The 27,707-nt window shown below is 44.1% G+C and overlaps 2 protein-coding genes across 4 annotated transcripts in view; both read right to left on the bottom strand.

Moving 5' to 3' along the window:
- The window catches only part of LOC129710397 (interferon tau-3-like), a 75,962-nt gene that overhangs the window by 37,028 nt on the left and 11,227 nt on the right, over positions 1 to 27,707 (bottom strand). Inside the window, exon 1 of one of the 2 annotated variants that reach the window (XM_055657369.1) lies at positions 3,453 to 4,015. The exons of the other annotated variant lie outside the window; for it this stretch is intronic. Within the exon in view, the coding sequence (XP_055513344.1) occupies positions 3,453 to 3,632 (180 nt within the window). The 5' untranslated portion in view covers positions 3,633 to 4,015. Of the gene's footprint in view, positions 1 to 3,452; positions 4,016 to 27,707 lie in introns of those variants that run through there. 2 annotated transcript variants of the gene reach the window in all.
- The window catches only part of LOC129710399 (interferon alpha-1-like), a 12,122-nt gene continuing 1,177 nt past the window's right edge, over positions 16,763 to 27,707 (bottom strand). Inside the window, exons 1-4 of one of the 2 annotated variants that reach the window (XM_055657372.1) lie at positions 21,301 to 21,535; positions 20,270 to 20,359; positions 17,679 to 17,918; positions 16,763 to 17,575 (exon numbers count right to left, since the gene is read on the bottom strand). In XM_055657372.1, the coding sequence (XP_055513347.1) occupies positions 17,477 to 17,575; positions 17,679 to 17,918; positions 20,270 to 20,359; positions 21,301 to 21,321 (450 nt within the window). In that variant the 5' untranslated portion in view covers positions 21,322 to 21,535 and the 3' untranslated portion in view covers positions 16,763 to 17,476. Of the gene's footprint in view, positions 17,576 to 17,678; positions 17,919 to 20,269; positions 20,360 to 21,300; positions 21,536 to 27,707 lie in introns of those variants that run through there. The other variant, XM_055657371.1, reaches the window with a different exon arrangement.

Here is a 27,707-nt window from a genome sequence, read left to right as displayed (position 1 = left end):
GGAACCAACGAGAGAGCAGGCTATTTTAGACTGGGTATTGAGTAATGAGGATGGGTTAGTTAGTAATCTTGTTGTGCGTGGCCCCTTGGGCAAGAGTGACCATAATATGGTTGAGTTCTTCATTAGGATGGAGAGTGACATTGTTAATTCAGAAACAATGGTTTTGAACTTAAAGAAAGGTAACTTTGAGGGTATGAGACGTGAATTGGCCAAGATTGACTGGCAATTAATTCTAAAAGGATTGACGGTGGATATGCAATGGAAGACATTTAAAGACTGCATGGATGAACTACAAAAATTGTTCATCCCAGTTTGGCAAAAGAATAAATCAGGGAAGGTAGTGCATCCGTGGATAACAAGGGAAATCGGGGATAGTATCAAAGCGAAGGATGATGCGTACAAATTAGCCAGAAAAAGCAGCATACCGGAGGACTGGGAGAAATTCAGAGACCAGCAGAGGAGGACGAAGGGCTTAATTAGGAAAGGAAAAATAGATTATGAAAGAAAACTGGCAGGGAACATAAAAACTGACTGCAAAAGTTTTTATAGATATGTGAAAAGAAAGAGATTAGTTAAAACAAATGTAGGTCCCTTGCAGTCAGAAACAGGTGAGTTGATCATGGGGAACAAGGATATGGCGGACCAATTGAATAACTACTTTGGTTCCGTCTTCACAAAGGAAGACATAAATAATCTGCCGGAAATAGCAGGGGCCCGCGGGTCAAAGGAGTTGGAGGAATTGAGTGAAATCCAGGTTAGTCGGGAAGTGGTGTTGGGTAAATTGAATGGATTAAAGGCCGATAAATCCCCAGGGCCAGATAGGCTGCATCCAAGAGTACTTAAGGAAGTAGCTCCAGAAATAGTGGATGCATTAGTAATAATCTTTCAAAACTCTTTAGATTCTGGAGTAGTTCCAGAGGATTGGCGGGTAGCAAACGTAACCCCACTTTTTAAGAAGGGAGGGAGAGAGAAAACGGGGAATTACAGACCAGTTAGTCTAACATCGGTAGTGGGGAAACTGCTAGAGTCAGTTATTAAAGATGGGATAGCAGCACATTTGGAAAGTGGTGAAATCATTGGACAAAGTCAGCATGGATTTACGAAAGGTAAATCATGTCTGACGAATCTTATAGAATTTTTCGAGGATGTAACTAGTAGCGTGGATAGGGGAGAACCAGTGGATGTGGTGTATCTGGACTTCCAGAAGGCTTTCGACAAGGTCCCACATAAGAGATTAGTATACAAACTTAAAGCACATGGCATTGGGGGTTCAGTATTGATGTGGATAGAGAACTGGCTGGCAAACAGGAAGCAAAGAGTAGGAGTAAACAGGTCCTTTTCACAATGGCAGGCAGTGACTAGTGGGGTACCGCAAGGCTCAGTGCTGGGACCCCAGCTATTTACAATATATATTAATGATCTGGATGAGGGAATTGCAATATCTCCAAGTTTGCGGATGACAGTAAGCTGGGGGGCAGTGTTAGCTGTGAGGAGGATGCTAGGAGACTGCAAGGTGACTTGGATAGGCTGGGTGAGTGGGCAAATGTTTGGCAGATGCAGTACAATGTGGATAAATGTGAGGTTATCCATTTTGGTGGCAAAAACGGGAAAGCAGACTATTATCTAAATGGTGGCCGATTGGGAAAGGGGGAGATGCAGCGAGACCTGGGTGTCATGGTACACCAGTCATTGAAGGTAGGCATGCAGGTGCAGCAGGCAGTAAAGAAAGCGAATGGTATGTTGGCTTTCATAGCAAAAGGATTTGAGTATTGGAGCAGGGAGGTTCTACTGCAGTTGTACAGGGTCTTGGTAAGACCACACCTGGAGTATTGCGTACAGTTTTGGTCTCCAAATCTGAGGAAGGACATTATTGCCATAGAGGGAGTGCAGAGAAGGTTCACCAGACTGATTCCTGGGATGTCAGGACTGTCTAATGAAGAAAGACTGGATAGACTGGGTTTATACTCTCTAGAATTTAGGAGATTGAGAGGGGATCTTATAGAAACTTACAAAATTCTTAAGGGGTTGGACAGGCTAGATGCAGGAAGATTGTTCCCGATGTTAGGGAAGTCCAGGACAAGGGGTCACAGTTTAAGGATAAGGGGGAAATCCTTTAAAAACCGAGATGAGAAGAACTTTTTTCACACAGAGAGTGGTGAATGTCTGGAACTCTCTGCCACAGAGGGTACTTGAGGCCAGTTCATTGGCTATATTTAAGAGGGAGTTAGATGTGGCCCTTGTGGCTAAGGGGATCAGAGGGTATGAAGAGAAGGCAGGTACGGGATACTGAGTTGGATGATCAGCCATGATCATATTGAATGGCGGTGCAGGCTCGAAGGGCCGAATGGCCTACTCCTGCACCTAATTTCTATGTTTCTATGTTTTTATAAACAAATATAATGCAAAAAAAACATGTCTAATATCTTTAGAATCACATCTCAATTAAAAGTTTTTTATTCATGAAAAAATATTATCGATTGTTTATCTCTCAACAACAATAAATTAACAAAGATATTCAACTCTATTCACATATGTTTAAAAAATAAATATCGCAGAAAATATAAATAAATTATGGTGAATATATATTCTGACCAGTGAGGCAGCAATCTCATAATCATTACTTTGGGTGAAGGATGAAGTTAAGAATAATAGTTCAGCAAACCCACCACCTGAGAGGGCTCAGTGCAGGCTGGTTCACCCCCAATGCACAGTCTCACTGCAGCAGTGACACATGGAGGATGAATTTTCAGTAAAAGAGGCAAAAAGCTACAATTCTAAAGTTCAAACCGTTTTAACAGAAGCAAACTGGATGGACATTGTAACAGTTCATATAGATGAGATCATTCAATATGAAATGCCACCAGTTCAGTTCAGAGTAGGAAGTGAAATAGTATCGACCAGAACAGAAACAAGGCATTGACAATGATCAACTGACCACAGAGCACCTTATCCAGTCATGGAACTCTGCATTGCAGCAGCTGCCAGTTTTTGAATCATTAGATTCACATTTCATCACAGGATAATGATACAAAAATAAATATCAACAAATTAAAACAACACTTAAATACGAGCCAAAAGATCTTTGTTCTCCATCTCTTGCAAGATGAAATTCACATCAGTATCAGAAAAATATATATAGTAGTCAAAAAATGCTGAAGTTGCACATTCTGACAATCAGAAGGTGATATTTTAAATAAATAGTCGTTAATTATAGTCTCTGTCTTAAAAAGTCTTTCAGTCTTAAAAAATCTTCAGTATTCCTTGCTGATTGTTGCCATGATGAGAAGGAGCTGTTGTAAATGTGCCCTGCTCTCAGTGTAAGTTATTTCCCAGGCACAGTCACTGAATCCCTGGAAAGCGAAAAAGTCAAGTACATTTATTAGATAATGAACAGATAGAAATTGGCTGCAAAATCTGTTGGTAATTACAAAGTTTCATATGTGGCAGCTCACCTTTTGTTTCAGAAACTTTGTCAGATCCTTAAAATATTTAAGAACTGTGGCATTCTTCCTTGCCCTGGACCCTGGGCTTGCTTTCTTGACACAGACTTCCAGCTCTCTGAGCTGCCGATCCAAGAGAAGTGTGAAGTGTTCCACTGTGGCCTGGACCCACGTTACTGAGCTCAGCTTCATGCTGTAGATCCTGCGGAGGTGATGCAGTGTTTGATGGACAATCTGGATCCTGTCCTGGGCCTGTGCAAAACACACAAGGTGACATTAGACAGATCCTGGATCCAGTATGTTTTTAAGTTAGAATAGAATGCTTATGAGTCTTAGTAGAATAAGACAAGGTGGAATCAGGTATAGTTTCAAACAATAAATGCGTAAATACTAGAAGCCATTACTTCAATGTTAGAAGGGACAGTTTAAAGGAGATCTGTGAGGCAGTTTTTAATACAGAAGGGTTGTCCGCCTGAAATGTGCTGCCAGAGGCGGAAGTAAAGCAGATATGTTCATGGCATTTAAACAACGTTTGGATCGGCTCATGGATACACAGGGATTGGGGGGCTACGAGGTATTTGCAGGTAGATACGTGATAGTCTTGGCATCAGGTTTGGCACAGACACTGTGTACAGAAGGGTTCAACTGGAGTTGTGCTAACCTTTCACAAATGAAAAGAAGGTCAGAGCCAAGTGAAATTGCATATATTTGTTTGAACAGTGCAGGTGCATTTAGCAACAGGACAAAATATGCCAGAGTAACTCAGTGGGTCAGGCAGCATCTCTGGGCAAAAAGGAAGTACCATTTTGGGTCAAAACACTTCATCAGACTGATTGTAGGGGTCGGGGAGAAGAAAGCTAAAAATGGCAGAAGTTGGACAAAGCATGTCAGGTAATAGATTAGCATCGGCAAGTGGGGGGTTTGATAGGTTGGTGGATGGAAGAAAGGCCAGAGATAAGAGAAGAAGGGGTGGAGGTTGAACTTGTAACAATTAGTATGGCCTTTTATTATTATAGAATTAAGGACTATGGGAGAGTGTGAATCGGTTTATATGACTGGTATGAATGGTGAAGGACCTTAGTTACAGAGAGGTGAGAGAAGATGTGGCTGTTCTCCTCAAGGCAGAGAATGTCAAGCATAAAAAAAAGATATTGAGCATGGGAAGAGAAGTATTGCAAGTTGTCCAAAGGTTCATCGTATCAAGGCCTTGGGGTAGCTGTTCTGCATTTGCAATTCAATTTTTGCAAAAAAATCAGCACAGGTATTTTCCACACCAGACTTGAATGGAGGCAAACAATCAAAGTGTAACAGAGTCATTCAAATAGACCCATCATCTCTCCCTGCTCATATCTCACATTAAAGTATTCATTCATAAGAACATCAGATCCTTCTATGCTTTAGAGGTTCAATATTTAGACCACGTGGATTCAAGAAAGGAAATGGTCCAGATACCACCTAAATGGTGTTGGTATTTCTGAATCAAGGACCCTCTCAGTCAGTGAGTTCAAAATCCAACTACACACCGGATGGAAAATATGTTTTTTGTTCTATCCTATCCTAGCATTTAGTTCTCACCGTCAAGCAAGATCTCTGGTTAGCGGTATCTCTACTATGGAAAAAGGTTTACTGTAGTCCACCCTATTGTGATCCGGGAGCGGCCGCCTGTGCTGCCGAGACCGGTAGCAGTGGATTTTGTGAATTGTCTCTGACATGCTGCCCGCTTTAATATGTTACAATCCGAAGATCGGTGAAGTTGGAAAAATGAAATGTTTCCACTGGAAGTTTGGAAGGTGTCGGGAGAGAGCGGTCTCCGTTCTGAAGTAAGGAATGTGAAAGTGGGAGAGTCCCGCAGCAGCGACGGGTAAATCCGCGATGGGAGAGAACAAGCAGCGCTGCGGCTCAGAGCTTCGCAGGTTCACATCAGGGGGTCGCAGGTGTTGTGGGGGAGGCTCAGTCGCGGCAGGGGACGGGGTGGGGAGGGGACGTGATTATGTCTGTACATCGCTGGGAGCTACATTTAATCCGGGTTATAGTAAATAATTCATAAATTGCGAGAGAAGAATTAAGCCATTCGTCCCATCGAGTCTATTCCTCCATTCAATCATGGCTGATCTCGGCCCTCTAATCACATTTTCTTACCTTCTCCATGATTCTCGACAGCCGTTCTAATCAAGAATGTGTTAAAAATATTGCCTTCAAATATCTACTGACCAGGCCTCCACATCCCTCTGAGGCAATGAGTTCCACAGATTATCCACCCTCTGACCAACGAAGTTCCTCCTCACCTCCTTTCTAAAAGAGCGCCCTGTAATTCTGAGGCTATGACCTCGTGTCCGAGAGACTGTCCAAACAGTGAAAACATCCTTTCGACATCTACTCTATATATGGCTTTCATTATTCTTTTTTTTTAATTAATAGTTTTTTATTGGAGGGAATTTTTTTAAATGCACAGTACATCTGATGTATGGCATTACATTTTCCTCCATTTTGTTTTTTATAAATAATAATAATAATAATAATAATAATAATAATAATAATAATAATATAAACAAAATAACCCTAACCCACCCTCCCTAAACACCCCTTGGCAGCTTATTTTTTCACAATCCAAATATATCACAAAATCAAATGCACTTTTTAACAATAATAAAGTAACAAAACAGAATAAAGGCGGATCCCCACTTACTGTCAAGTGCCCTCAGTCAATAGGTAGTTCCTTTAGACCCTCAAAGTATGATTTAAAAAAAAGGTTCCCATTTCAAATAAAACTTTTTCACAGACCCCCTCAATGTGAATTTAATATTTTCTAACCTTAAAAAAATTGACGTCTTCCAGCCAAGCAGCGGCAGATGGAGGAGTAGTTTTCTTACCTTCTCCATAATTCTCGACAGCCGTTCTAATCAAGAATGTGTCTATCTTTGCCTTAAAAATATCTACTGACCAGGCCTCCACGTCCCTCTGTGGCAATGAGTTCCACAGATTATCCACCCTCTGACCAACGAAGTTCCTCCTCACCTCCTTTCTAAAATAGCGCCCTGTAATTCTGAGGCTATGACCTCGTGTCCGAGAGACTGTCCAAACAGTAAAAACATCCTTTCGAAATCACAGTACATCTGATGTATGGCATTACATTTTCCTCCATTTTGTATTTTTATAAATAATAATAATAATAATAATAATAATAATAATAATAATAATAATAATAATAATAATAATAATAATATAAACAAAATAACCCTAACCCACCCTCCCTAAACACCCCTTGGCAGCTTATTTTTTCACAATCCAAATATATCACAAAATCAAATGCACTTTTTAACAATAATAAAGTAACAAAACAGAATAAAGGCGGATCCCCACTTACTGTCAAGTGCCCTCAGTCAATAGGTAGTTCCTTTAGACCCTCAAAGTATGGTAAAAAAAAGGTTCCCATTTCAAATAAAACTTTTTCACAGACCCCCTCAATGTGAATTTAATCTTTTCTAACCTTAAAAAAAAATGACGTCTTCCAGCCAAGCAGCGGCAGATGGAGGAGTAGTAGATTTCCAGACCAGCAAGATTCTCCTACGGGCCAAAAGTGATGTAAATGTAATGATATCAGACTGGGTTGTATCTAAACCCAAGGTTTTATATGTTACACCAAATACAGCTACAAGCGGGCAAGGTCTCACTGTCATTCCAAGGACTTCACTGATGGTTTTAAAAACCACTGCCCAGCAGTTAACAAGTTTGGGGCAACTAAGATACAAAGCTGGGTGGCAGTGTGAACTGTGAGGAGGATGCTACGAGAATGCAGGGTGACTTGGACAGGTTGGGCAGATGCATGGAGCGAATGGAGAGAATGGAGCGGCTGGGCATGTACACTCTGGAGTTTGGAAGGATGAGAGGCAATTTTATTGAAACATATAACATTATTAAGGGTTTTGAAAAGCTAGAGGAAGGAAACATGTTCCCCATGTCGGGGCGGCCCAGCCCGAGGGAGGAGCGGCGCCCATGTCGGGGCGGCCTGGCGCGAGGCTGAACGGTACTTACGTGAAGGCGATCCGGCTCGGGGCTGGAACGGTGCTCCGGTGGCTGGGACGGCGTTCTGGCGGCGGTGACTTGAGTCCGGGGTTCGGCCGCGAGCCAGCGGCTGCGGCAGCAGGACTGGTGGACAACAGCTTCTTCCACCCCGGGCCGCGGCGATTGAGCCGCGGGACTGTTTTAACATCGCCCGGTGGGGTATCGCCGCAGCGCAGAGGGAGAAGAGGAGGGAAGAGACTGCAGACCCTAAGACTTTTGCCTCCATCACAGTGAGGAGGTGCTAGGTGGACTCACTGTGGTGGATGTTAATATGTGTTTATTGGTGTTTTTTTTATTGTATTGTATGTATGTATGACTGCAGGCACGAAATTTCGTTCAGACTTCGGTCTGAATGACAATAAAGGAAACCCTGTAACCCTGTAACTCTGATGTTGGGGAGTCCAGAACTAGGGGGCACAGTTTAACAATAAGGGGTAAGCCATTTAGAACGGAGACGAGGAAACACTTTTTCTCACTGGGATTTGTGAGTCTGTGGAATTCCGTCCCTCATAGGGCGGTGGAAGCCGGTTCTCTGGATATTTTAAAGAGAGAGCTAGATAGGCCTCTTAAAGATAGCGGAATCAGGGTTTATGGGGAGAAGGCAGGAACGGGGTACTGATGGGGGAATGATCAGCCATGAATGGCGGTGCTGGCTCGAATGGCCGAATGGCCTACTCCTGCACCTTATGTCTATCAGTCTATTTTGTTCCGTCAGGGGAAGTAAGTGAGATCCAGCCACAGAATACAGGGAGAGGAATATAAAACATTTGCAATCGTAAATATATTTACAAACAACTGACATCCACAGACATTAATAATAAGACCAGTTCAGAAAAGATGTGAGTTTCTGAACAATTTATTGATAGTAAATTTGAATCTTTCCGTGTAAAATATTCCAGTGCAAAAAAAAATTACATCTCTTAATAAATAACTACAAATAAATATGTTACAAGATTAATTTATATAGTTACATGCATTTGAACAAAGGAATGCAACTTTCGTGGGCTGAATAATCAGCACATTTCAGATAAAACCACAGACATGAATGAATGAATCAATAGATAAAAGTTAAATAAACCAAGATAAATACATAAATAAACCGATATAATCCACCGTTTTAAAACAGGAATACGCGTTGACAAATTACGGCCAGCCGCTGAATGTATGTATTCGCTGTTTAAGAAGGAACTGCATGCAGATGCTGGAAAATCGAAGTTAGACAAAAATGCTGGTGAAACTCAGCGGGTGCGGCAGCATCTATGCAGCGAAGGAAATAGGCGACGTTTCGGGTCGAGACCCCTCTTCGCTGTTTGTCTTCTAGTTAACGCTGTCTCGTTGCCCAATCCCCCGCTTGCAGCACCACCCGCGCCGCCATCACCAAGTCATCACCTCGGCGTTCCAGAGCCGCTCAGCGACCTCGGGAAAGACACGCAGTGAAAGACGTAATCCAGACGCAATTTCCACTTTCCCAACTCCCGGTTGAAGACGTTTACAAATAAATGATTGTTCAGTTAATTCTTCTTTCCCCGTAGATAGACACAAAGTGCTGGAGTATCTCAGCGGGTCAGGCAGCATGTCTGGAGAAAAGGAATAGCTGTGGTTTCGGGCCGAGACTCTTCTTGTGCTGCCCCAGCCCGGGGAAATGTTCAGTTTCAGCTCCTAGTGTTTGCCATTATGAGAAGGATCTGCTGTAAATGGGCTCTTGTCTCGGTGCGGATCATTTCCCAGGCACAGTCGCCAAAGTTCTAGAAAAAGGAAGGAATCAGGAAAATACATTAAGCAAGGGACAGATTGAATTTGGGTGAAATGTAATATCTGCAAATAAAAACGGATTGTAAGCATAACCAACGCACCTGATGTTTCCGAAAGCGTCGCAGTTTTCGAAAGTATTTGTGAACTGCAATGTTTCTCTTTTGCTGAGACTCCGGCGCCCGTTTCCACGCGCATTCCTCCAGCTCTCTGATCTGCCGATGCAGGAGAAGCCGGAAGCTTTCCACCTCTTCGCGGGGCCACGGGGCCGATCCCGAATCCTCGCTGTAGATCTCGCTGGTTTGCCTCAGTGTTTGAAGGACAATCTGGATCTTCTCCAGAGCCTGCGGAGAGGAGACAAGGTGGCATTAGAGCGGTCTTGTCGGTAATAGGGGTCTGTCAGTTATGGAAATGAACACGGGGCAACGAAACCTGAAACCAATGAACGGGGAGAGGTTTCGTTTTAATTAACATGGGATATTTAGTTTTAATTAACATGGGATCTTACCCAGAGGGCGGAGAACGCATATTTACGCGAGATAGCAAACGAGCAATGTTAGGTGTTTAGAAGATAATGAAAAGTATTTTGGGTGCAGAGTCAACAAATGTTGGCGAAGCAGTAAAAGCAGTTATATTTCCTGAATAACTAGAGACATCCGTACTTCAGCCTCATAATAAAAGACGAGCAAAAACATCGTGGCGACTTGCTGTCAGACAACCAGAACCTCAAATAATCAATGAACACGCAAACTTTATAACAGGAAGGGTGTTCAACTTATTTTGTGTAGGTACATTAATAGGAAAATAACATTTACAGGATTTCAGTTGAAAAGAAAAATCAACTTCTGGACGTACTGTACACGAAGTAAAGGAAGAAACAATGTCACATTACTGGAAAGTATTCGAGATGTTCACAACGATGAATATGATGAATTTCTTTGAAAAGCTTTGCAGTATTCAAAGTACATATTTATCTAGCTTTATTAGAATTCAATTAAGAACATTAGAAAGGCAAATAAAATAAAAAATATGGTTCTAAATGCAACTGCCTGTTTTAGATATTGGATACATTCCAGGAGATGGAATAAGTGGAAATATAACTCCCACGTCCCATAAAGATGGAAGGATGATCCAGAAAGGAACATGCAATTTATCTGCACTTCAATGTTAAGGATCTTGCTCTAACAATTCCAGGATTATATCACTTAACTGGCACCGTGTCATGTTCATGACATTGAGTTGAGAGCGCGAGTCAACGCCAAATTGTTAACGGGAGAAAGGTATGATATTCCCAGGCGATCAAAGAGTGGAATTAAATGTTTGAAATGGACAGTATTTTATGTCCACCGCGTTAGAAAGACTAAAAGTGTTAGTGTGAGTAAAATAGGAAGGCGCAAAAGATATTCTAAGACTCTGCCTGGAGAATATGTATTCAGAGATATGCAACCATCTGAGGAAATAAGATGCCTAATTTCAGTCTTCATTGACGATCACATCTTTGTAAACACTGAGCCGTGAGAACCAGATGATCCCAAAAGTGGAACCACACTCCATTTTCCACTCTAAAATTCAGTGGGCATCAAAATCTATCAGAATGAATCAAAACCAGGCTTATCAGACCAACGGCGATCTTTCTTCAGATGGAGGCGGCTACAGAGACTGAAGAACCTAAGTGCAAAATGCCAGGAATTTCTCTCTTTCGTTGGGTACGAAAAATAAAATCGACACCTAATATTCAATGTTCTGCTGCATCAAAATCTGTCCACAATTACAGCCGGGCTACCTCGCTTTAGTAACACAACCTCATTGAATCGAAGTCCGGCACACATTTTGCTTCCTTGTTTATTACACAAAACATTGAACATCAACAGCACAGCAATGCAAGAGGCCCTTCGTCCCACCATGCCTGCGCTAATCATAATAGGATTTGGGAAAGGAGTTCTACAATTGTTTGCATATCCAAAAGGAATTCACGTTATTAGTCGATGAAGGTTCTAAATAAGGCGAATGAATGAATTAAAAATCCAATCACTCACCGACAACCCATTTGCAAGGTTCACCAGTTTCAAGGGCTGTGTTTTCAACCGGACCTCTCTGACACAATGCCACGGAAAGGGGCCGCCCTGGGGGAAGAGGGTAAATTATGTTCTAGAGAATCCAGTAACTGACAGACAAGCGTCGCGGATATCAGACAGGGAACCCGTCAAAGCTTTAAACTATTGCACCGTATCTGACCAGGGAAATGAAAAATCAAAGATCGCCGGAGAGTGTCGGATCGGTGTCTGGGAGCGGGGACAACTCACCATTTCATTCAGTTTGCCCAGAGTGTCCGTATTGAGATCTTGCAGTAACTGCAGCCTCTCACAGCCCAGGCTCAGGGTCCCGGACAACAACACCCACACAATCCAAACTCTGCAAACACTGCCCAAAGCCATCTTCCAACGCAGGGTCTATGGAAATGCAGCGGCTTGTGATCCGGGAGCGGCCGCCTGTGCTGCTGAGACCGGTGGCTGTGGATTCTGTCAGCTGTACCTGCCATGCTGCCGGTTTTAAAGTGCGGCATTCCATTCCGAAACGGAAAGTGGGCGGGAGGTGTGTTGTAAAGAATGTGTCAATGTGATTGTTTCCGCACCGACGCGGAGAATCCAAAAGCGGGAGGTGCCCGAGCAGCGATAGTGAAAATTCCCGCTCAGAGTTCAATGACACGCCCGCTCTGGCTCAGGTCCGTGTGGGTCAGTCCACATGGGACACTGACGGAGCAGAGCGAGGGTCTGCGCTGTGTCCACGGATTGTGGCCCACGTTTATATTCAGGGTTCAGGTGACAGCGACTGGATCTGTGCTGCCGCCGTTAGTGCATGCAGAGAAACACTCTCTATTCCACGAGTGAATTATGTAACTGCAGCATGACCTCATAACTTAAATATTCAATTATCTGACGTTTGGCTAATGTGCAAAATGCCTTGTTGATCACCCTGTCTACCTGTAACGCCGCGTTCAAGGAACTATGTACCTGCACTCGTGCATCCATCTGCATTACAACAGCCCCCAGAGCTCTCCGTTCACTGTGTAGGTCCTGCCCATGTTAGAACTCCCGAAAGGGAGTTCCCTGTATTAAATTCCATCCATTTTTCCTCGGCTCACATGTCCAACTGATCAAGATCCTGTTGCAATGTTTCACCACCATCTTCACTATCTCCAGTACCATCTACTTTTGTATCACCTGCATACTTGCTAACTACGTTCTCATCCAAATCTTAGATATAGATGCCATCATGTCAAACAGTAATGCCTCTGTCCCACTTAGGAAACCTGAACGGAAACCTCTGGAGACTTTGCGCCCCACCCAAGGTTTCCGTGCGGTCCCCGGAGGTTGCAGGTTGTTGCCGGAGGTTGCAGGTAGTGGAAGCCGGTAGGGAGACTGACAAAAACCTCCGGGAACTGCACGGAAACCTTGGGTGGGGCGCAAAGTCTCCAGAGGTTTCCGTTCAGGTTTCCTAAGTGGGATAGGGGCATAATGGGCCCAGACACGATCTCCCGTGTACAAATCCATGCTGAATATCCCTAATCGGCCATGGTCACCAAAATGCATGTATATCTTATGCCTTACAATACTCTCTAATGACATTCCGACCACAGATGTAGGCCTGTAGTTACCAAGCTTTCCCTGCAGCCTTTCTTGAATAGAGGCACACCATTTGATGCTTCAGGTCTTCCGGCACCCCACCTGTATTTAATGAAGATGTAAATCTCAGCAAGGTCACCTGCAATTTCCTCTCTATCTTCTCAAATTGTGCGTGGATATATCTGATCAGGCTCGGATTTGTCTACCTTCATACTGTCAGGACCTTCAGCGCCACTACAACATAATACTGACTGCTCTCGAGCCACTTCCATTGATTGCCCCAAGTTCCCGCCATCCTCATGTCTTTCTTCATGTTAAAAACAGAAGAGAAATATTCATTGAGAACCCTGACCATCTCAGGTGGCTCCCCACAGAATTAACTGTTTGATTTCTGTGTGGTTCCATGCTCTTGACCAGAGTCTCAATTTCCCCATCATTCAAGCATCCTTACACTCACCATCTTACCCTTCACTAACAGGAATGTGTATGTCCTGAGTTCTTGTCGGCACACTTTTAAAACATCCCATTTTCCTGATGGTCCATTTCCTTCAATCAATCTGCTCCAATCAACTGGAGTGAGGTCTGATACCTTTAAAGTTGGCCTTGCCCCAATTTAAAAATTTTAACTTGTGAGCCCACCCTGTCTTTACCCATAATTATCTTAAACCTAATAAAACAGTGGTCAGTGGTCCAAATAGACTCATCCTTGAACATTTAGTTTAGTTTAGAGATACTTCGCATAACTAAGCCGGCCTTTCAGTCCACCGAGTCCGCGTTTACCAACAATCCCCGGATATGAAGACTATCCTACACACCAGTGACAATTTACAATTTTTATCGAAGCCAAATTAACCTGTAAACTTGTACATCTTTAGTGTGGGAAGAAAGTTATTACACATATTCCCGGAGGAAACTTTTCTGAAGGCATTTGACAAATTTTGCCCCGTTTAAACGTTTTACTTTATGACATTCCCAGTCAATAGTGGAAAATTTAAAATCGTTTACTATGACAACATTATTCGACTTGCAGCTGCCTGCCATCTCCTGACATATTTGCTCTACTAATTCCCATTAACTATTTGGGGGCCTGTAGTACACTCCAGAAAAGGGGATCATCCCTATCTTCTTCCTCTGCTCCGTCCATATAGCCTCACTAGACAGACTGTCTGTAATGCCACCACTGATCACTGCCGTGACATCCTCCTTAACCAATGATGCAACACCCCCTCCTCTTTTACCCTCACCTCTGTCTCTCCTGAAGCAGCTGTAACATGGAAAATTGAGTTGGCAGTCCTGCCCCACTTTTAACCAGGTTTCCGTAATAGCTACAATGTCCTAGTTGTATGTACACATCCATGCCCAAAGCTCATCTACCTTACCTGTCAGGCCTCCTGCATAAGAAATGTCAAATTGTAACCAAAAATCCTTCCTCACTCAATGGACAATAGACAATAGGTGCAGGAGTAGACCATTCGGCCCTTCGAGCCAGCATCGCCATTCAATGTGATCATGGCTGATCATCCACAATCAGTACCCAGATCCTGCCTTCTCCCCATATCCCCTGACCGCTATTTTTAAGAGCCTTATCAAGCTCTCTCTTGAAAGTATCCAGAGAACCGGCCTCCAGAGAATTCCACAGACTCACAAATCTCTGTGAGAAAAAGTGTTTCCTCATCTCCATTCCAAATGCCTTGCCCTTTATTTTTAAACTGTGGCCCCTGGTTCTGGACTCCCCCAACACCGGGAACGTGTTTTCTGCCTCTATCGTGTCCAAACCCTTAATAATCTTGCATATTTCAATGATCCCCTCTTATTCTTCTAAATTCCAGAGTGTACAAGCCCAGCCGCTCCATTCTGTCAGCATATGACAGTCACACCATCCCGAGAATTAAACTTTGTGAATCTACGCTGCACACCCTCAATAGCACAAATGTCCTTCCTCAAATTAGGGGACCAAAACTGCACACAATACTCCAGGTGTGGTCTCACTAGGGCCCTATACAACTGCAGAAGGACCTCTTTGCTCCTGTACTCAACTCCACTTGTTCTGAAGGCCAACATGCCATTGGCTTTCTTCAACGCCTGCTGTACCAGCATGCTTACTTTCATTGACTGATGAACAAGAACCCCCCGATCCCGTTGTACTTCCCCTATTCCCAACTTGACACTATTTAGATAATAATCTGCCTTCCTGTTTTTGCTACCAAAGTGGATAACCTCACATTAATCCACATTAAACTGCATCTGTCATGAATCTGCGCACTCCAAGTCTTTCTCTTGCCTACTCTGTCCACTAAACTTTCTCTCATCACCCTCTATACCAACTTGTAACCACTCATCTGCCTCTGCCCTACAGGCACCCCACTGTCAATCTAGTTTAAACCCAGCTGTGTAACACTAGTAAACCCGCCTGGCAGGATATAGGAACCTCTGGAGTTAAGGTGCAACCCCTCACTCTTGTGCAGATCACCTCTGCCCTGGAGGAAATCCTAACGGTCTAGGAATCTGAATTCCTGCCTCCTGCACAAACTCCTCAGCCATACATACAACTACATTAGCTTTCTGTTCCTACACTCACGAGGTACTGGAAGCAATCCAGAGATCATTACCCCGGAGCTCCTGCCTTTTAGCCTTTTACCCAATTTCCCATACACCCATTGCAGAACCTCTTTCCTTTTCATACCTCTGTCATTTGTGTCAACGACCTCCAGCTGCTTCACACTCCACCAACCACCTTTGAGGATGCTATACAGCCACTCCAAGATGTACTTAAAACCTGGCACCAAGGAGGCAGCACATCATCCTGGTGTCTTGACTGCTGCCGCAGAGTCTTCACCACGAACTATAGAGTCGCCCACCACTAATGCTTTGCCTGAAGTCACAGGGCTGATTTCACAGTCCTGCTGGACACTACCTTGAGGTTTCATTCCCCATTCCCCTTCCCCCCTCTTGTCCACCAAACATCACCCAAGGGAGCGTGCCTCTTATGAAGAGGGATGGCCACTGAGGTCACCTGCACTCATGGTCTTATTCCCTTCTTCATGGTCACCCACATTCTCTCTTCCAGGACCTTCGATGTGACAAACTTGCTGAGATGCCCCAAGCACTGGCTGTGGTAACTGGAGGCTGATCCATTTTTACATTTTTACATCCAATGGAGATGAGTCAGGAGGCTTTGGCCAGTCCCCAGGACAACATGGGATATAGGACAGTACAGCAGAGAACAGATCATTTGACCTATAATTTCCATGCCAAGTTAAACTAATTACCTCTGCCTCCCGTTCCATCTCCTGAATATCCATGTCTCTATTTAAAGGCATCTAATTGCCAATGTTATCTCTGCCTTAACTACCATCACCAGCACCCCATTCCAGGCAACCATCTTGCCCCAAGAAGTAACAAACTTGCCCCACACATCTCCATCACATTTTGCCCTATTCTCCTTAAAGCTGACATTCCTATCCTGGGAAAAGGGTTCTGTCTACCCTTTCCAAGCAAAGTTTGTGCAACCTCTCCTGACAGCTGATCAACCTTAGTCCATGCAGCAGTCTGGTAAACCCATACTGCCAACACTGCAAAGCCTACACATACTTCCTGCAACATGGTGACCAGAACTGCAGGCAATACTCCAAATGGGGTCTCACATAAGTCCAAAAAACTGGCATCTTGACCTCCACATACTTTGTTTATGCGATGTGAGATTACAGAGGGAAAAATATATTCAAGGGACTTGTCTGGAAATGCGAGAATTCCCATTCATTAGACAGATTGGCAAAAATAAATACAATGCTAAAAATATGCAATATTGAAAACACATTATATCCGCATTTCATTGAAAAATAATTTATTTTACAAAAAAATATCCACTGATCTATAAAATACAATAAATTAACAAAGATTTTGACCACTATTGATATATGCTTAAAAATATGCCAGTGCAAATATAAATAAACTGAAATGAATATATTCACTAAATGAATTTAATTAATTTACTAAATTTGTCATTCTTTGAATGAGAGGATCTTTCAAGATTCACAGTTCACCACAGGATAATGGTACAAAAATAAATATCAATAAATTAAATCAACACTTAAATAAAGAGAAATATCCAAATGTTCTTTGTTCTTCATGACTCTCAATCGTCAAAATAACGGAATAATACATTGTAAAATGCTGGATATACTCCACAGTTCAGAAAAACAGCTAAGAGGAGAAAATATAACTAACGCTTCTGATTGAATAATAATAATTCTGGTTGAAAAACAGTTAACATTTCTGGTAATTGCAGTTTATTTGACCTAGGATAACTCAGATTTCCACTCCACACGTACTGAGTTGTTTGAACATCTTCCATTTCATTTATCACGTTTCCGGCATAAGAAATCTAAAGAATGGTCTCAACTTGAAACATCATCGAACCATATTCTACAGAGATGCTGCCTGATCTGCTGAGTTACTCCAGCACTTTGTGTCCTTCCAGTAATTTTTCAGTTTTGCTCCAGGAATGTAATACTAATATGATAAGAAATATTTTCTGTAACAAAAAGGTACATTAAATAGTCATCAATTTGAGTCTCTTATGATTCAGTCTCTGAAATATCCTCATTGTTCCCTGCTGATTGTTGCCATGATGAGAAGGAGCTGTTGTAAATGTGCCCTGGTCTCAGCGCGAGTTATTTCCCAGGCACAGTCACTGAATCCCTGCAAAAGGGAAAATATCGAGAAAATGTATTAGATAATGAACAGAAATAATTTGTCTGTAAAATCTGTTAGTAATCACATAGTTTCATGACAATTAGCTCACCTTCAGTTTCAGAAACTTTCTCAGTTTCCTGAAGTATTTATGAACTGTGGCATTCTTCCTTGCCCTGGACCCTGTGCTTGGTTTCCTGACACAGACTTCCAGCTCTCTGAACTGCCGATCCAGGAGAAGCCTGAAGTGTTCCACTGTGGCCTGGACCCACGTTACTGAGCTCAGGTTCATGCTGTAGATCCTGCGGAGGTGATGCAGTGTTTGATGGACAATCTGGATCCTGTCCTGGGCCTGTGCAAAACACACATAGAGACATTAGCCAGATCCTGGATCCAATCTGGTTTAAATTGAAATATAATGCTTAACAATATTAGCAGAATAGGATAAGTCACAATCAAGCACCTATTTCAGACAATTAACTCTCGACTGGAGGCTTGCTATACACACAGAACTGAAAGAAGGTCAGAGCCAGTGGAATTGTAATCTGTAGTTAGAGGTTTAAACAGTGTATGATCAATTAACAAGCAGTACAGCCTCAGATGCAGGACACAGTGTCACGGTCTTTGATGGAATGTGAAAACTTTGCAAGAATACAATCTATGCTGAAGGACCAGAATTACAGGGAGAGATGGGAGAAGATCTGACTAATCTCATCAAACAGTGAATGTGACGTGGAGATTTTATAGAGGTGTACAATGTCAGTAAAGATGTATAAAAGGAAACAGTTGCCTGAATTGATTGTGTGAAACAATTGAACAATAACTTCTGAAGGCAAGAGCAAATTCAATTGCAATTTCCATCAAAGTTCATAATTCCATCAAAGCTGGGATGTAATGCTGAGGATTTACAAGGCACTGGTCAGACCACATTTGGAGTAATGTGAGCAGTTTTGGTCCCCATGTCTGAGGAAGGATATGCTGGCATTGGATAGGGTCCAGCGGAGTTCTACAAGAATGATCCCAGGCACGATTGGGTGAACATGTGATGGGTGTTTGATGTCACTGGGCATGTACTTGCTGTCGTTCAGAAAGATGAGGAATGACCTCTTTGTAATTTACTAAATAATGAAAGGCCTGGAAAGAGTGGATGTGGAGAGGATGTTTCCATTAGTGGAAGAGTCTTGGACCAGAGGCAATAGCCTCAGAATTATGGGGCGTACCATTAGAAAGGAGATGAGGATGAATTTCTTAAGACAGATGGTGAATCTGTGGTATTAATTGCCACTGTTGAGTGTGGAGGCCAATTCAAAGTGCATTGTTAAGGCATTGTTAGACAGAATTCTAAATTTGTACGGATGTCAGCGTTTAAGGGGAGAAGGCAATAGAATGAGGTTGAGAGATAAAGATAGGTAATGAATGACTGAATGGCAGAGTAGACACAATGGGCCGAATGGCCTAAATCTGTTCCAATAACATATGGGCTTATGAACAATTGTATGGTAAATCTGTAGGTCCAGGAATGGCACAAAGGCGAGTTGGTTAGGGGATGGGGGACTTAAAAAGATTAAAGGAGGGAGGAAGAGTCTTGTAATTTGTCTGAACATTCATCATATCAAGACCTTCAGGTAGCGGATGTGTAACAACCACCCCATAATAATAACAGGAAGAATTCAGCACACACACCTTCTACACTTCAAAACTTGAGTTGGGGGGTATGTCAACAACCACAGCACGATGGAGATACAATATAGGTCCTTCAGCCCTCTCTATCTCTACCTCGCATTGTGTAAAACAAAAGACACAAAGTGCTGAGGTAACTGCTTAATTACTCCAGCAGTTTTTTGTTTTTTTTGTAAACCAGCATCTGTAGTTCCTGGTGTCTACTTTCACTCCTTCCATTATCTATCAAGGCAGACCAACAATTGAGCCTGCTGTACCATGGTGATCCCAATACTAGGCAGTGCACTCCAGAATCCAGCTATAGACTGGACAAAGATGTTTCTTTGTAGGCAATCTAAACATTTACATTTTTCTTCAAACTCATGGCCTCTGGTTACAGATATCTCTGCTACAGGGGAAATATAAAGGCTGTCTACCCGTACTAAGACACTCATAATGTTGTACACCTCTCCTCTGTCTCCCTGTGCTTTCTCCTCCTTGAACCCAATGGACTTGCTGAGATGTGGAAATATTTAACTAGACCAGAAGTGAATCTCAGAATCCCTCTCTGCGCTTAGTCATCAACAGGTTAGTGTGGTGTCAATGGTGACACCGCCTATGGTGGACACAAGTTGTGAGATGCTTTGAGGGGAGTAGAGTATTCCCAGGAGGTTAAGTCAAGATGTAAACTCAATAGGTGGGTGAGATAACTGGAATAGAGGTAAAACAGGTATAGAGGGTGTAAGTGTGAACGGCAGAAGATGATTGAGGGTGCAACACAGTAGTAGAGCATGTAGAATGATGAGAAGATGCAGAGCACAGGCTACTAGTGAATGGGAGAGAGAGAGATGGAAGAGGTGTGTTAACTCCAGTGAGATACATTCAGTGTGAACGAGCTCAGTAATGGAGTCAGAAATAGAGAGTACCGTGGGGTGGAAGAACTGATATCACTTTCTCTGGCAAAGAATTAAATGGGGTTCTTCAATTACTTAACATAAAGATCTTGAGTGAACGACGTTTAAGTAAAATGCAGAGTTAACTCACCGTAACCCCCATGGAAAGTTTCACCAGGTTCAAGGGCTTGGTTTTCAGCGACCGCCGCTCAGTCACACACTGTCGGGGTAGGTGGCCACCCTGAGAGAAAAGATTCCAACGTTACTCACAACCCCAGAGCTTTTGTTGCTATCCATTCTAAACAGATAATAATGTTGTAAATGCAAACAAGTACAATGGGTGGAGCGAAGGGGGAGATACAGAGTGCAGAATATAAACATCCCCAGAGAGCGAAATACTAGAGAACAGGCTCCATGTAATCACTGACTTTTTAACAACAAATATCCGCCTCTGGGAGCGTGTACAACTCACCATTTCGTTCAGTTTGCCCAGAGTGTCCGTGTTGAGAACTTGCAGTAACTGCAGCCTCTCACAGCCCAGGCTCAGGGACCCGGACAACAACACACACACAATCCAAACTCTGCAAACACTGCCCAAAACCATCTTCATCGTGCACTGAGTAAAGCACCGATCTGAGACACGAATCAGCTACGAAAACGGTTCCTGATCGCTGACTGAAATTCTGGATATGGAAATGCAGCGACTTGTGATCCGGGAGCTGCCGCCTGTGCTGCCGAGACCGGTGGCTGTGGATTCTGTCAGTTGTCTCTGCCATGCTGCCCGCTTTAATATGCTACAATCCGAAATAGCTGATGTTTGAAAAGTGAAATTATGCCACTGGAAATTTGGAAAGTGGCGGGAGAGAGCGGTCTCCGTTCCGAAGTAAGGAATATGAAAGTGGGAGAGTCCCGCAGCAGCGACGGGGAAATCCGCGATGGGAGAGAACAAGCAGCGCTGCGGCTCAGAGCTTCGCAGGTTCACATCGGGGGGGGGGGGGTCACAGGTGTTGTGGGGGTGGGGGAGGCTCAGTCTCGGCAGGGGACGGGGTGGGGAGGGGACGTGACTGTGTCTGTGCATCGCTGGGGGCTGCATTTTATCCGGGTAATAATAACACTGCGCCTTTCAGCGCTCACCCTCGGAGCCACGGACAGAGATTGTGTTAAAGCCGCCCCTCCACTCACCCAACTGCGGTGAAGCCACATCTCAGGGGGACAGTGCGGGGAGACGGGTCACGGCCGCTTGGTTGGTGGCGACTCTCTCAGCGCCGATACACCGGACCCACACTCTGCTCTCCGAGGAGAAAGTGCTTCTGCCTCTCTGTTCTTTACACCAGACATTTCTGCTTCTCCTTGAAATTAAACGGCTTGTAGCCGAGTGTGAAGTCTCCGGCTCGGTCTGTCGAGGGGAAGCGGCCGAAGCGAAAGTGTCCCGGGGAAAGAGACGGGCTCGTCACATCCGACAGTGGGCGTGTGTGTGAACCGCTCGGGTCCCGCTGAGAGGCTGAAGGGAAACGGGATAAGCTGGTATTGGGTTATTATTGTCACGTGCACTGAGATATTGTGAAAACCTTTGTTTTACAGCCGTTCCGTCAAATCTAAACTTGCTGGAGTAAAACACGTTTAGTTTATGTCAGAGATATTGCATGGGAACAGGCCCGAATCCACACTGACCATCGATCACTCGTTCACGGTTGTAACAATAGGATTGTTTATTTAAGTACTGTTGTACGGGGAACTGTTTTAGAGGTGACTCCGCGCTCGCTCGCGGCCCAGTTTCAGATAACGTTACTAAGGCAGAGAGATGACAACTGCACAAAGACAATAAAGTTCAAGTAAGCAAGACTGCTTTAATCGTCCATTATGTATCGTCCAGATAGAGACAGAACATAATGAAACATGGTGGCAGCGGCGGGATGGACGTGGATAATTGTCAGAATTAACTAGAAAAGTGAAAGTTTAGCTAGCTAGCAGCAGGCTAACGTTAGCCTTACAGAAGCCGGCAAAGAAAAAAAAAAACCAACAGCTAGCTGACAGCGATGGAAGGGCTAAAACCCCCTGGAACTTTGGTTTTGGATTCCAACAACTTGGCGAAGTCATGGAAAAGTTGGAAGGAGGAGTTTACACTGTACATGGACCTTACCATGCCAGACGCCGAAGAGACCACAAAAGTCAAGCTATTCAACGATCTCATCGGAGAAAAAGGCAGGGAACTTTGGGCAACTTTGTCGAGTGCTAGCCCTTCAGCGAGGACCACAGTGAGTTCAATGATCATACAGTTTGACGAGTACTGCAACCCAAAGGTAAACGAGACTGTGGAAAGGTACCGATTCTTCATGAGGAACCAAGGATTGGATGAAAACGTGGACAGCTATGGAACAGACTTGAAAATACTTGCTAGTAGTTGCAACTTTGGGGACATTAGAGATTCATTGATTAGAGATCGACTTGTGTGTGGTACAAATAGCTCAGCACTGAGGGAGAGATTACTCAGGGAAGAGAAGCTGACTCTTGAGACATGCCTGCACATTTGTAGAGCTACAGAGCTGTCAAGGGAGATTAGCAGAACACTGCAAGGACAGACAGTGGAGGAGGTACATGCACTGAAACAGGCAGAAGAGAGACAAAAAGACAATGAGATACTGTGCAAGTTTTGTGGAAGAACACACAAAAGGAATAAGAAAAAATGCCCAGCTTTTGGGAAAAAGTGTAAGAGGTGTGGAAAGGAAAATCATTTTGCAGCTCAGTGCAGATCGAGACAAGAGAGCAGTAGGAAAACTAAGAAAGTGCATGCAGTTACAGAGCAGACTAGTGACAGTGACTCTTATGAGGATGTCAACTGTATAACTGAAGCAAATAGAGAGGATGAAACTGTAAACCAGGTTAAAAACAGCCACAGTCAGGGCCAGCAGCTCTTTGCAGGAATGAAGATAGGGGAAAAGTTAGTTGACTTCCAGATAGACTGTGGGGCCACCTGTAATATCATCCCCATCGATCTACTAAACCCAGACACACAGTTAGAGCACACTGAGAAAGTGCTAGTGATGTATAACAAGACCAAGTTGACTCCTCTGGGTACATGTAAGGTAAAGGTCAGAAACCCCAGAAACAACAAGCTGTACAGACTAGAGTTTCAAGTGGTTGACCAGAGTAGCAGAATCCCTTTACTGGGCAGAAAAGCCAGCGAGGCAATGAAGTTGATAAAAGTACAGTACGAGAATATTCTGGCTATAGACAACATAGTGAAGAAAGAGCCGAGCCCAGTGACAAAGGGAGAAAGTGGCAAATACGTGACCATGGACAAAATAAATGAAGAGTTTGAGGATGTGTTCACCGGAGATGGCTGCATGGAGGGTGAATATAGAATAGAGATAGATGACAGAGTACCGCCAGTGAAACTTCCAAAGCGCAGAGTGCCTGTAGCTATGATGACACCTCTACAAGAGGAACTCAAAGATCTAGAGAGAAGAGGGATAATCACACCAGTGGAACGCAGCACTGACTGGATCAGTAGCATGGTCGCAGTGAGAAAACCTAATGGGAAGCTGAGGATCTGTATAGACCCAAAACCTCTGAATCGGGCACTAAAAATAAGTCACTATCCACTCCCAACTATAGATGACATCCTGCCGGAGATGTCAAAGGCAAAAGTATTCACAGTCTGCGACGTGAAGCAAGGCTTCTGGCACGTCAAACTAGAGGAAGAGTCGAGCTACCTTCCACATTCGCCACCCCATTTGGTCGCTTCCGTTGGCTAAGGATGCCGATGGGAATAAGCCCAGCACCGGAAGTGTTCCAAAGAAAGCTCATGCAGGCCCTGGAGGGCCCCCCAGGAGTCTGCGTCATAGCAGATGATGTGTTAATCACGGGGGAAGGAGCAACACAAGAGGAGGCAGGAAAGGACCACGACGAGAAAGTCAGACGCTTTCTAACCAGGTGCAGAGAGCGTAACATCAAGCTGAATGCAGACAAATTCAAGCTCAGACAAAAAGAGGTACCCTACATAGGTCATCTGCTCACGGCCGAGGGACTGAGGGTTGACCTGGAGAAAGTACGGGCAATCAGAGAGATGCCAAGGCCAACGGACGTGAAAGGGGTACAGAGATTAGTTGGGATGGTCAACTATCTGTCTAAGTTCTATGACCACCTTTCAGATGACTCAGATTCTGAGACAACTCGCGCGCAAGGAGAACATGTGGGAATGGACGGACATCCAAGAAGGGGCGTTTCAAAGACTGAAAGACAAAATCGCTAAAGCACCAGTTCTACAGTACTACAACAAGGAAGAGGAGTTGACACTTCAGTGTGATGCATCTGACACGGGACTGGGGGCCGCCCTGACACAGAAAGGTAAACCGGTAGCATTTGGTAGTAGGGCACTCACACCAACTGAAAGGGGCTATGCCCAAATAGAGAAAGAATGCTTAGCCATAGTGTTTGGGATGGAAAAGTTCCATCAGTATACTTATGGTAGAGAGGTCACAGTACAAAGCGACCACAAGCCTCTAGAAAATATACACAGAAAGCCATTACTTAGTGCACCTAAGAGACTGCAGAGAATGCTACTGAGACTGCAGCAGTATGATATTAGTGTGACCTATGTTCCAGGCAGGGATATGCTACTTGCAGACACGCTGAGTAGAGCATACTTACTAGAGAGCACTAAGGGAGAGAGTGAGACAGATATAGAGACTGTGAACATGGTCAGCTACCTACCCATTTCAGCAGAGAGGCTGAGTGCCATCAGGGCTGCAACAAAAGATGACACAAAGTTACAGAGTGTGGCAAACAGAATACTGTCAGGGTGGCCCAAGAGAAAAAAGGACTTACCAAGTGACATCAGGCACTACCACACTTTCCAAGATGAACTGAGTTTCCAGGACGGCATAGTGTTCCGAGGAGACAGAGCCGTGATACCTGACGCACTCAGGGTGGACATCACTCACAGGATCCACTCCTCTCACCTGGGAGTAGAAGGATGTCTGAGGCGAGCGAGGGAGTGTGTATACTGGCTTGGAATGAACGAGGAGATCAAGACCTTCATCGCCAAATGTGACATATGTAGGTCAGTGGACCCAAAGCAACAAAGAGAGACACTACATCCACATGACATGGCCAGCAGACCCTGGGCCAAGGTAGGAACGGACCTTTTCTCCTTTCACAATAAAGACTATCTGATAACAGTGGATTATTATTCAAACTTTTGGGAGGTCGATTATCTACCTGACACTAAGAGCAACACAGTGATCAAAAAACTCAAGACCCACTTTGCCCGACAGGGGATTCCTGACATTGTTATCTCGGATAACGGACCCCAGTATGCATCACAAGAGTTTCAGCACTTCAGCCAGAAGTGGGGTTTTGAACACAGTACATCGTCGCCGGGATACCCGCAGAGTAATGGGAAGGCGGAGTCAGCGGTAAAGACAGCCAAGCGCCTGATGCTGAAGGCTGCAGCAGCGAGACAGGATCTGTACTTGGCAATGCTGGATCATCGCAACACACCGAGCCAGGGCCTCAACACAAGCCCGGCACAGAGACTCCTAAGCAGGAGGACCAGGACCCTGCTTCCCACAAAGGACACTCTGCTGAAGCCAGAGGTAACACACGACGAACAGGGACTGAAATACAACAGACAGAGACAGGAAAAGTACTACAACCGCACAGCAAAAGACATGGACACTCTGAAAAGAGAGGACAGTGTGAGAGTACAGCCCTGTGACACACACAAGGGCTGGAGACCAGCGAGAGTGGTCCAACAGGTGAGCCATAGATCGTATGAGGTGGAGTTAGAGTCAGGAGGTGTTCTGAGATGAAATCGTCGCCACCTCAGACACAATCTCACCACGCTCACACCAACACAAAACACACCCACACCAACAGTGACTGAGGCGGCCATACCGCCAGATGGCCCAGCAGAGAACCAAGACACGGTCACCAGGTCAGGTCGACAAGTTATCAGACCCCGCTACCTGACAGACTATACTCAGTGATTAGAGTATGGACTATGAAAGGAAAAGAAAAAAAAAAAAAAAATGAAAGAAATGAAAATGTGTTGTTTATGCACTTGTTGGAAAACTGATGTTTTGAACTGTTGATTTATTATTGCTTATGTTGTTAGATCTGTTGTAAATGAGCAGAGCATATGGTACAAGTTTGTTGCACTAGAATACCTAAGGGGAAGAGACTAACTTGAAAAAAGAAAAAGAAAGATGTAACAATAGGATTGTTTATTTAAGTACTGTTGTACGGGGGACTGTTTTAGAGGTGACACCGTGCTCGCGGCCCAGTTTCAGATAACGTTACTAAGGCAGAGAGATGACAACTGCACAAAGACAATAAAGTTCAAGTAAGCAAGACTGCTTTAATCGTCCATTATGTATCGTCCAGATAGAGACAGAACATAATGAAACAACGGTGGTTTTATGTTATCCCACTTTCTCATCCATTCCCTGCACTCGAGGGTCAATTTACAGAGACACTTTTTCAGGTTGCCAGTGACTCGCGGAGTTCCGCAAGGTACGGTGCTGGGGGGCGCTTCTTTTCATGATGTATGTTCATGATTTGGGTGAGGAATTGAAGGCCTTGCAGATGGTGCTACCATCGGTGGAGGGGCAGCTAGTGTAGAGAAAGCTAGGACTCTGCAGAAGGACATGGACAGGTTAGGAGACTGGGCAGAGAAGTAACAGATGAAATTCAGTGTAGCAAAGTGCGGAGTCGTGCATTTTGGTAATAAGAATGATTATTTTCTAAGTGGAGTTTTCTAGAATAATAGATAATTTTCAAAGTGGAGAGAAAATCCAGAAATCGGAGGTGCATTAACTTTTAAGGAAAAGTTTATTTGCAAGTGGAATCAGTAGTAAGGAAGGTAAATTCAATGTTAGCATTTATATCAAGAGGACTGGCATACAAAAACAGAGATGTAATGCTGAGGCTCTATAAAGCGCTGTTGAGGCCGCATTTGGAGTACTGTGAGTAAATTTGGGCCCCGTATCTGATGAAGGATGTGTCGGCTCTGGAGAGGGTCCAGAGGAGGTTTACATGAATGATTCCAGGAATTAGTGGGTTGGCATGCGCTGACCGTTTGACAGCACTGGACCTCTACTCGCTGGGATTTGGAAGGTTGATGGGGGACCTTATTGAAACTTACAGAATAATAAAAGACATACATAGTGTGGATATGGAAAGGATATTTCCACGGGTGGGAGAGTCCAGGACCAGAGGTCAGAGCCTCAGTATTAAAGGGCGCTATTTTAGAAAGGAAGTGAGGAGGAACATCTTTAGTCAATAGATAGTTAATCTGTGATACTGATTGCCACAGAGGGCTATGGAGGTCGTCAGTTGATAATTTTAAGGCCGAGATAGACAAATTCTTGATTTGAACGGGTGTCAAGGGTTATGGGGTGGGCAGGAAAATGGGACTAAACGGCATTGGTCGTCAGTGATTGAATGGCAGTTTGGACTCGATGGGCTGAATGGCCTAATTCTACTTCTATACCTTATGAACTTGTGAACAATATAGTAACATGTACGCTGATTTACATAAAATGATGCACATTTCGGGAGTAACTCAGCACGTCAGGCTGCATCTG

The sequence above is a fragment of the Leucoraja erinacea genome, chromosome 27 (genome assembly GCF_028641065.1).
Source record: "Leucoraja erinacea ecotype New England chromosome 27, Leri_hhj_1, whole genome shotgun sequence".
NCBI classification, from domain to species: domain Eukaryota; kingdom Metazoa; phylum Chordata; class Chondrichthyes; order Rajiformes; family Rajidae; genus Leucoraja; species Leucoraja erinaceus.
The sequence above is the reverse complement of the archived record's forward strand: the minus strand, read 5'-3'. Positions and strand labels throughout refer to the sequence as shown.